The sequence below is a fragment of the Morone saxatilis genome, unplaced genomic scaffold, assembly GCF_004916995.1.
Source record: "Morone saxatilis isolate NCDOM2014 unplaced genomic scaffold, NCSU_SB_2.0 Contig18, whole genome shotgun sequence".
In the NCBI taxonomy this organism is placed as follows: domain Eukaryota; kingdom Metazoa; phylum Chordata; class Actinopteri; family Moronidae; genus Morone; species Morone saxatilis.
The window spans coordinates 27,114,462-27,125,512 of record NW_023339740.1 but is presented as its reverse complement, the minus strand read 5'-3'; the positions used below and the strand labels follow the sequence as shown (position 1 = coordinate 27,125,512).

At 38.9% G+C, this 11,051-nt stretch overlaps 1 protein-coding gene across 1 annotated transcript in view; it reads left to right on the top strand.

Moving 5' to 3' along the window:
- The window catches only part of ptprt (protein tyrosine phosphatase receptor type T), a 307,757-nt gene that overhangs the window by 75,581 nt on the left and 221,125 nt on the right, over positions 1-11,051 (top strand). Inside the window, exons 4-7 of the mRNA XM_035662487.1 lie at positions 790-900; positions 4,301-4,382; positions 5,980-6,095; positions 7,533-7,707. Of these exons, the coding sequence (XP_035518380.1) occupies positions 790-900; positions 4,301-4,382; positions 5,980-6,095; positions 7,533-7,707 (484 nt within the window). The remainder of the gene's footprint in view (positions 1-789; positions 901-4,300; positions 4,383-5,979; positions 6,096-7,532; positions 7,708-11,051) is intronic.

The following is an 11,051-nucleotide window of genomic DNA, read 5'->3' as shown; positions in this document are numbered from 1 at the left end:
TGTGTGTGTGTGAGTGACTGACAGGGATGGATGGATTGACAGATGAAGGGGCTGATATACTGAACAGGTAAACAGACAAACAGACCTCTGTTCTCTGTCAAGGAGGGATGAAGTTAGCCCTGGGGCATTGGATGTTTATGTAGGGGTGTGTGTTTGTTTGTGTGTGTGAGAGAGAGAGAGAGATGGAAAGAGAATGACTGATAGGCGGGTAAAAGGACAGACCTCGTTTATTCTCTTTTAGTAAGAATAAAGTTAGCTCTAGTATACTGCATATGAAAGTATGGTTATCAGAGTGTTTGTATGTTTTTGTAATGAAAATTTTAAGTAAGAAGATACATAACATATTCTTTATTTGGACACAAATGCATGTTAAGAATAATAAATGATCAAATGATTAAAACATTAGGCAAGAAAAAGTACACTGATGGATTTCGTTATTGTTGAGCAGACACAGAACTAGACCTCCAAAAGTGAATGTGTTGTATAATGGACTGAAAACACTGATGGACAGATGGGAAGGTCAGAGAGGAGCTGTTGATGGAGGTTCGAGTGCTGAAAGGACAGACTAGTGAGCAGAAAGTTAGGGAATGTAAAGATTGATTAGCCTTGAGCAGTAGTGAAAGTTCCCTCATCATCTTGTTTATAAAAGTAACTACAATTGATTCAGTTAATAAATATAAAAAATCACACATTTACTTTAGTTTTCCCATAAAAGTCAACAGTTTTACTTCAGATCCCCTTTTACTCATTCTATCCTCTAAATCTCTGCTTATTGTTTTCTGTCTGCAGGTGAATGGGGGTGCGCAGGGTAACCCGGTATGGAACGCCTCTGATACTGTTACTGAAGGCTGGGTGAAGGCTGAGCTGGCCATTTCTACATTCTGGCCTAACTCCTATCAGGTAACACACACACACACACACACACACACACACATCTTTACATCTTTTGATGGCATGAACATCTATTAACATTACTGCAAAAACTGACAGCATGACTACGACTATGTCTATGGCACATGATGAAAACAATAATACAGAAGCCTATATTAAAACGACACAGAAATAATTGAGCAAACATTTTTTTTTCTAATAGTTCTGCCTGGTCCTCTTTGATCATTGTCTCATAACTTAGCAAAATAGATTAAACTCCTCTTTTAATGTGATTCAGATCTATAATTACGCTCCCTAATGCCATGTGTCAGGCAGATAAGTCAATATTTGATATTTCATATGTCCTGCCTGAGGCTGTTTGAGTTTTTAATTTACTTTAATTTATTGACATGAACATTCAGCTTGAGATTAGTCAGGTGCAAAAGGTGCAAAATATTCATTTTGACAACTGATGTATGAAAGGTACAATAAAAAGGAGAAAATACTCACTTTAGTATTAATTTGAGTTAACTGACCCTTTAAAGCATGGGAGGAGAGAGTCTGCGGTGTATTTGATGGGAAAAAGTTAATGTCCATGAAGCGTGATGTCCCACAATGCAATAATACCTGAATTCTATTCAATTCAATTTTATCTGTATTGCGCCATGTCATACCACAAGAGACAAAGCAATAACAATAGCAACAGTAACAAACTTAAATAGTTCATATACATCTCCCCAAAAATGCTGTCTGTGTTCTACTTAATTCCTGTCCATGTGTAAAGATAGTGGATCTAGCTACAGTAAGTAACTCATGGTAAAATAAAATGTGTTTTCATCCTTTCATCCAGCCACTAGCCAACTGCAAATACTGCCAGATTTGAACTTCATTTAAAGATTCAACTTGAAAAATTCTTATTCTTCAACAAACTTAGCTTAAGTATATATGAGGCAAAACTCAACATACATTAAAGGGGTGTTGTGATTGTGGAGAGGTCAGCCACACAAACTGTTAGTCTTTTGCTCTTTCTGTAATGTTTATGGACCAGTATCGGTGCTGGAATGTAGATAAAAGTCTAATGTGCAGACAGAAGTCTACTCCACATATACAGCTATATTGTACTGAAGGAGTGGCTTTGGTTTATTTTAGTGTGAGATTTGTTCGGTAGCATGATAGCAAGAGTCAAGTCCTTCATTGTGCTTTAAAGCAAAAGCCAGACACTTAGAAACCTTGCATAAGCTAGCTTAATGTCACAGTTAGCTCCACAGTAAGCAGTACGTAATTTAATCAGCAGTAAATACTTATTAATACATCTTTAAAGGAATACACAAAGTTTGAGGAACTGACTATATTGCTACATGCTAAAACTTTAGCATGCATGATAAGATATATAGAGCCTGAACAAATGCGAGTCGCTCAGTTTAGCCTAAGCTAACGTGTGACCGTTGTTTGGAGTTATGGATAGAGTTTAATCTTTTAAGGAAGATAGTTAGATGACCAACAGGTGTCTCTCCGTTGGTTTATTTCTTTAATATTGTAATACAAAGGTGCTGCTGTTTAATGAAGTTTGTCTGTGTGTGTGTGTGTGTGTATCGATCTGTTTAAGGTGCAGGGACCTACCCTGCTGTGTTGTTTTATTGAGGTAGCACAAAAGCAACTGTTTTTATCTAATGACTGCTCAGTAAATGAAGGCACCATGTGTCACACACACACAACTGAGGTAGGCACAGAGCATTAAATGTGTGTGAGTGTTTCCCTCTCTAATGAGGAGTCACCTCCTATGGAGAAATTTTCCAACAAGGACAAAAACATTGTCATATTAAAATACAGATCACTGCGAGGGCCAAAACAAACTATAGGGTAAACTGTCATTCTTCTTTGAACAGGCTAAAGCTTTAGCATCTTTTGTTTTTAATAGACATGTATGTTGTTGTAGCTTTGTCCTGCATTTGCACTACTTGTTTTTCCACACAGACTTACATAAAACACAGTATTTTTTTCATATTTCCATTGCATGTTTTTCCTAATTTGTTACAGTTCTGGTCTGTGGCCATGTAAACACAGTCTGAACTGCAGCATGGGATTTTAATACTCACTGGACAGATCATTACCAAAACTATGTATTCTTTAAGACAAGAACAATATGAAATACAGTGAGATAGTAAGTCAGGGATTACCTCCTGCATGTTTGTCTTTATTAAAGCACAGAAAGACAGAAGAAGCATAGCATGGGTGTCCAATGCTGGACTTGAGCCTAAGACCATGAGCTTACATGTACCTGAATCTGAGACCACTATGCCTGCAAGGTCACACATCTAATTAGTCTTTTGGGGAGACACTTGAGAATGCATTGTTATCAACAAGTGTTAAAAATGATTGCTAGAAAATAGCAGTAACAGAGTCAGGATGGGACATGGCTCCATTTTTTAAAGTAGAAAGCAGGCTTAAAGAAAAGATCACAGATATGAAGGAATGCGTATATTATTGTGATACTGTGTTTTAAACTATATTTTATTCACTGTGAGGTCAAATCTGCATGAAGATCTGTTTATATATACAGATCATTTTTTAAAAATCAATGTGATGTCAATGAAAAATCTGAATTTTGGACACAAAGACCTGTCACAGCAACAACAGCAAAACTATTCCAGTGCCATTCACTTCTGGAAAGTTGACATGCGTGCCAGAGAGGAGGATTTATGTTTCGAAGGAAAGGAAGAGAGTACAGTCTTCCCAGAAGTCTTTAGTATTCAGACTCAGCTCCTCAGTCCCAGCTTATACTGTTGAGGATCCTGACAAGTACAGCACAGAGGTATAGTTGAGTGTGTGTCCTCAGTGTGTGTTTGTGTATGAGTATGTGTGGGTCAGAAGTGCATGGCCCTGTGACAGCCCTGCTGACTGCCCGTCACCCTGAGAGTGTGTAGGAGAGAAAATGTAAAAAAAAAAAAAAAAAATAAAGGAGTGATGCAATGGGAGAGGAATGGAAATAGACACATAAGAGCAAGTAGAATAAGAAGTGGATAAAAGAGCAGATAGAGAGAAAAGAAAGAGCGGGGGAGAGATCAAAAATGGAGCAGAGAGGAGGAGGCCTGACATAAAGGAAAGAGAGAAGGAAAGGAAGAAGGATGGGGCAAGGAGGAGAGGAAAGACGAGAGGAAGAAGGAGGCGGAACGGCATATGCGGTTGGCATAAGGATAGAGACAGAAGGATGAAGGGATGAAGGGAAGAGAGGAAGAGTTGCTGACTTTCAGTGAAACATTCCCCTGGGGTTTCCATATGAGCTTCGCAGGGGCCTCAAGATGTTGCAGTTTGTGCAAGATTTTTTATTTTTTTATTTTTCAGTGCTTTTAGAGGAAAATGTGGCTCATCCTGATTCTTTCTTTCTTTCTTTCTTTCTTTCTTTCTTTCTTTCTTTCTTTCTCCTCCTCAGGTAATATTCGAGGCGGTTTCAGTTCAAGGCCATCCAGGTTTCATCGCCATCGACGACATACGAGTCCTAGCTCACCCCTGCCGTAAGTGACTGTGTGTGTGTGTGTGTGTGTTTCATAATGGTTGACCCTGCACAACTGTAGCCCCACTGAGCATCATCTGTTTTATAGCTATCTCACACTTACACACACACACAGGCCGTGTAAAGGACAGATTGTGAGGCTTGCAGACAGATTGCAGAGAGCCAGGAAGAAGGTCTAAACCCAGGGTCTTCATCACTCAAACCTGACAGAAACACTTTGCTTCACAAAACTCTGGATTGCTTATACCGCAACACTCTGTGGCCTCCTTACCTCGCTCTGGCTACTCAGTATTACCCTCTCGCGTTCTCACTGTCTAGTCTAATTGGCATCATGTGTTGCGCTTTTACATCCAACCATCACTTTATAATTTATTCTGTTCGGTTCAGCTTTACTGGCAGTACAACCGAACATGATCTTATTACTCTTAGATAATGAGTCTTGTTCCAAGTTTTAAAAACTACAGGGGGGAATTGTACTGAAGTGTACTACATAACAGACTGTAATACATAATTTAAGAATGCTTAGTAAATAAAAAAGAAAATAAAAAAGAACAGCTGTAATCAGAAGCTCTTTTTGTTTTCATGTTGATGAATTTAAAGAAAGCTACATGATTAGATTTTAATGCTTTCCTAACACTTTGTTTTAGATAATTTATTCCTTTAACTCTTCCTGTTATTCATATATCTTTTGTCTTTTTTCCATGTACCCACATGTCCCACTCTACTCTTCGTCTGTCTTTGTTTCAAGGTTCTTTTTTCTGCTACTGTTTTTTCTTCTTTCTCTGAATGTCTGGCACAGAACACGTAGCTCATCTGTGCCAATCACTAATCAGATTAGTCAAAGTGGGTGAGTCAGTGGTGGAAAGCAAGAGGGAAGCGAGTGGAGGTATTTACAATGGAAGAAAGAAAATCTGAGATAATGTAAAGAGAGGGAGGAGAAAGAAGAATGCACAAATAAAGAAAGGTTACAAAAAAACCCAACCTTCATATCCAAGTCATTGTCATTTGCAACAACCTGACCATTAACGTCAGGGCGAATTATCATTGTTAAATGATCGATGCATACTCCGTCAGACTTATCTCTGTCTGCAGACAGTGGAAATGAAATTAACCAGTCGCTGGATGGTTTCAATGCCAGGCCAATGTCACCCAATGTCTTGTAGTCTGTCTTATTGTCTGCCTGCTCTGCCTCTTACATCCCACGAATTTCTCTGCTTCAGTCCAGACAACAATATTAAGCCCTGTTTGAGCTGGATTACTATTGTTGTGGGTTTTCCTGCAAGAACTGTTTCTTATTACCAATGGCTCCTGCTATTATAAGCCAGTGTGAATCTACCATGTCTTTTATAACTAGATGGAATCTTTCAGTCATCTTCAGTCAAATCAGAAAAAGAGACACAATACAAAAAAGTTCAAGTCTATATGGTCTGGGGAACTGGTGATTTCTGAAAATGCAATTGAAAGAAAATCATGTCAAAAGCGATAGTTCATCAGCAGCATTACATGATCCCAACAAAGTGTGTTCACGTCAACAATTCGATTGGTGCAACAAAAATACAATTTTTATCTCTACAGTGTATTTTCTGTGTATGTTGCAGGTAAAGCCCCTCACTTCCTGCGTCTGCAGAATGTGGAGGTGAACGTGGGTCAGAACGCTACGTTTCAGTGTACTGCTGGAGGGAAATGGTCTCAGCATGATAAACTCTGGCTACAGGTCAGTACACTCTTATCGGTAAATGTGCATGAATGATATCAGGAGGTGTACATGCAGAAGTTGTATAAAGAAAGGTCTGACTGCCGTAAGCAGTCAAATATTCTAAAACTGATAACATATAAGCAATTCTGTCTTTCAGTGGCAGATTTTCAGTCTGTTTTGTGAAAGATATGTTAAACCTAATGCTGCTCTGAGGTATATCCCAGTGTAGTCTAGTAAGTAGTACTTCTACAGGATAATCTAATATAATCCTAAATATGATCATTATTGTATATTTACACATATTTTTCTATACATTTTTCTAAAGTAAAATGCTGCAATGTGTGTGCGCCAAAAGTCCATTTTTTTCTATATCAGGATGCGTCAGTGTATATTATGGCTCCTATTCCATGGTCACTTACTTTTAGAAAAACGCTATGTTTTTAGTCAATTTTCTAAAGTTTGAATGTATTAAGTTCAATGTTGATAAGCAGTGCTGTTGTGTATAATGTTTATTCTACTTTAGGCACTGATTTAGAAGAGTAATTAAACTAAATCACTTGACCAGAACTTTAAGTGAGTTATACTTTTGTATGATTCTGATGGACTCTTGGCAGCCAATCAGAATCCAGAATCCATTATTCTATTGAATATTGTGCAATATAGAATATAAATTCTAAAAGGCCAATGCAGAAAATACAATTATGAAATATTTATAACATTTTATAAAAAAAAGTACTATGTGGCAAACATCCCCAGCCTTCCCTGCTCTATTTCAGGATTGATTAAAAGTCCTTGTTCTGCTACGCACTGATGACTCCATCTCTGCAGTGACAAGTGTGTGTGTGTGTGTATTTGTTTTGTGTATCCGTGCCTCTCTAGTCATTCTAGTTTAAATTTATGTGCACTGGCACACTTGCATGTTTTCACTGCACATGGGTGTATACTACTGAGAACGCTGCTGTGTACAGTAATGACATTTACAATGGAAAGCAGTGACCTCCTGACTGGAGGTCTGTTGGGCAAAGCATGTTCCTCTAAATTGGCAGATAATACTACAGTGGTGAAAGGAGATTGGATCTGGAGATATGGGGATCGTATGCAAAGCAGAAAGTGGCAACAGTATGTTTTTCAGTTTAATGTCTGATCTGCTTAGTTTAAATTGCTTCTGTTTACTGCCTGGTCTTTGATATTAATAAGGGGTCATTACTGTGTCCTTTGTTGGTGAGTTTCTCTTGTAATCACTGTAAATTGAAAGAAAACTGACAACAAACAGTTAACCACCTTTCACGGTTCAAAGCATCTCTTCAGAAATCCTTTAAGTTAACATTTCGTTTGATGTTAGGAGAAAGTAGCCATCTTGAGCCCTTTACAATGTGCTCTGACAGCCTGGTCAGCATCGGTCAGAACATGCCTCAAAGCTTTTGCCAATATCTTCTCATCTTTCCCATCATCCAGCAATGGAACGGTAAAGACACGGCGTTGATGGTGACCAGGGTGGTGAACCACCGGCGTTTCTCGGCAACCGTCAGCGTTGGAGACACATCCCAGCGCAGCACCAGCCGCTACCGCTGCGTCATCCGATCAGACGGCGGGTCAGGAGTGTCCAACTATGCCGACCTCATCGTTAAAGGTACATTCTGCTGTTTATCAAGTTCCATATGAAGTACAAGTGGAAGGCAAACTGCCAGTCGCTTAAAAGCAGAGCGTTTGTGATGAATTTAAATGGGTGAAAGAAGAGCAGCACTTGACAAATCCGATCAGTATGAATGCTGTAAAATGGGACAACTTCTTTAATGTAGAGAAAGGGAGAAACAAGCCTGGGTTGTGTTTTGTGTGTATGTGTGTGTGTGTTTGGTTGTTGCTCATTAGTGCTGTGAGAATGCTGAGGAAGGAATACTGAACAGACTTCAGAGTAGTGACTAGAACTCACAATGAGCCCTCTTTCACTCCGTTTATGTCGCTCTGTCAGTCTTTTACTTTATTTTATCCTGTGTTTCTTCCTTTTCTGTCAAGGTTTGAAATAGATACCAACACTTTGTTTATTTCTTTGAATTTTGAAAATACTAACAAAAGTAATATATACTACTTATGACTTAAGGTGTTAATTTTGTCTGAAAAGTGTCAAAGGTTGACTTTTCTAAACATTTCTTCTTGATGAGGACAAAAGATGAGTGCAGGAGTAGTTTGGCAGGAATACAGGTTTGAATGGTGCAGGAACAAGCAGAGAATTCATGATGTTGGTAAACCCTAATGAAAAAATGTTTTATCTCACTTGGAAACTACTTTAGCTAAAACGTAAAATCAAAAGCAACGATCATATTTAACACAAATAGAAAAAAATATCTATTCTTTACTTCTTCTCTTCCCTGCCAGTCCTTTCTTTTTCCTTTCACCCCTTCTCACCTCTTGTTTCCTGTGTCCCTCCTGTATTTATCTGTGCTGCTCAACAAATCCCCTCGCTGAGGACATTTAAATCCTCTAATGCGATCTACTCAGCTCTGTGCTCGCACTCAATACGGGGCAGAAATATAAAGGAATCTCTGTGATTTACCATCCCACTCTTCATCCCATGGTTCATGTGAACAGCAGGAAATACAGTGCTGTCCTGTTGAGAAGGATTTTGATGTACTGAGGAGGTTGGATAATGTTGTTGTAAGGCTTTTGATAGAATTATAGCATCGCAGCTATCTGTTGTTGTCAAACATAATTACATTCCTTTACCTCTCCCAGTCTCCTTCTATTGCACTCTGTGTCTCCACCTTCAGCTTATGGACTTTACTTGTGAGATGATAAAGAAACGTTTCTTTTAAACTACTCTTGACATCGCTGCAAAAGTGTGTCTCCCAAAGTGTATAGTAGTTCACCAAGCCTGCTACAGGTCAACATAGTGTTTAATACAACATACACACGTAGATACCACATTGGCTGTTCATTGGAGTGATGCGACAACAATCAACCACAGCCACAGATGTTTTTCCTGTCTCTTATCTTTTAAAACATAAGCTAACCAGCAGAAATACCTCTCACAAACGTTGTATTCTCTTTTAAAGTATCCTTGACCAAGACACTGAAGCTATGTGTGCTCAGTCACTGTAAAGCAGAGTTTATGCTCGGTTGGTTGCTTGGTTCACTGGGGTTGTCTTTTGACAACATTCTTTGTTGCACCTCCACCCAAATGTATACCCTGAGGTAAAAAGAAGTGGTTTGTATATAACATGGCCACTTACACTTTTTAACATTATTGTCTGGAATTAGTGTTCTTTCTAACGATAAAATGCTTTCAATGAAGTTTAAATTAGATTCCTGGGATGCATCTGGACAAACATATATCTACCTTACCATATTTTATATGACTTATGTCTATTAAACCTGAGTATATCTTCACGTGATGCCGGGGGGGCTGAACTGTGTTTGTTTTTTAATGGAATTTAAATTGCATCACTGAAATACATTTAAATGTAGCAACACATTGGCCTAAATTATGTTCTCAATGCATATTTAGTATGAATTATGCTGTTAACCTTATTTGGTGTGAAGGATGTTTAATCTGGGGGGAGGCTGGAGTGTGTATGTGTGTGTGTGTTTGTGTGTATGCGTGAGCGTGTGCTGTTTTGATTAGATGATAGTCCAGGGACTAAAACTGTCATTACCATCTGTTAGCAGAACACACAGACTCTTCTCCTGACGTCCAAATGTGTGTGTGTTGCTTACCCTGCTGAATGTGTCTCTTGGCATGTATGAGTTGGTCCTGTGTGTGTGTGTGTGTCTGCGCGCATGTGTGTGAAGCTCAGGTGCTGTCAGCCATGCATTGTGCCAGGGGAATAGCCCATGCCAACACAGCGAACAAGAGAGATATGCAATATTACACACACACATCAGTGAACACACCTCCCCGAAGCGCTCTGTGCGTGCAGTGTGTGTCGCTAAATTTGTGTGTATGTGTGTCCTTGATATGTGCATTTGTGTATTTTTGAGATTTTTCATTCACTCCATTCACATGTGCTGGGATCATCTGTGTGCAGCATAGTTTGTCTCTGGGTGTGTATCTGCAAGCCTTTTCATTTTTTGTGTTCATGTCGCGGTTATTGTGTGTCCAAATTAATTTGTGTGTGTACGTGTGTATTTGTGTGCTCCCCCAAGTTGCTAAGTGAAATCAGGGTTAATTAGTGTATTGTTCAGCCAGGTGTGACCAGGAGAATCTGGCGAGAGACACTTCTCATGTTACAGTGGCCTCTCTGTGCACTGTGTATGGCTGCTTGTGTGTGTGTGTCCTACGTGCTCATGCATGCATCCTCAACTGTGACATCACACTGCTGGCTGGCCGAACAGATGATGTCTTCCTTGCTGACAACTAAAAAAAGACAGCTGAAATTAAACATTTGCAATCAACTTAGCAACCTTCTGGTAGGGTTTTATTTGTAGGTTGATTTGGACATACGACTAAAATTCTGATTTAAAACTACAGCTAAAGAGATAGATAGATACTTTATTGATCCTAAAGGACATGCAGACATCCAGTAGCTTATACGGCACATATAAAACACCAATACAAGAATGTAAGAATGAAAACAAGAATACTGCATACGAATAAAACCACCGCAGTGAAATGATAGTATAGCCACTAGAAGTACTACAGAGAGCTGTCACTATAATACAGTATCATCAATACCTCAATAGAAGAATATTCATTCAGAAGTAAAAGGACTGATGTGTTTGCTCAAAGCCATATGTGTAGCATCCTTTAACGGGTTCTGTTTGGTTTGATTTTATTTGTAGAACAAAAAGGGACAATCTCAGTGAAAATTGGTGCAATCTATGTGTTGCTTTCAGCTCAGTTGGAATTGTATGCATTGCTGTCTGCTGCAGTGTCTGACTGAGGGCACCTAAAGTTGGAAATGTTCAGATTTGAAATACAGTGGCTTTAAGGAAGGAAGAATGGAAGTACTAAAAGTAAAATGTACTAATGAAATCTAG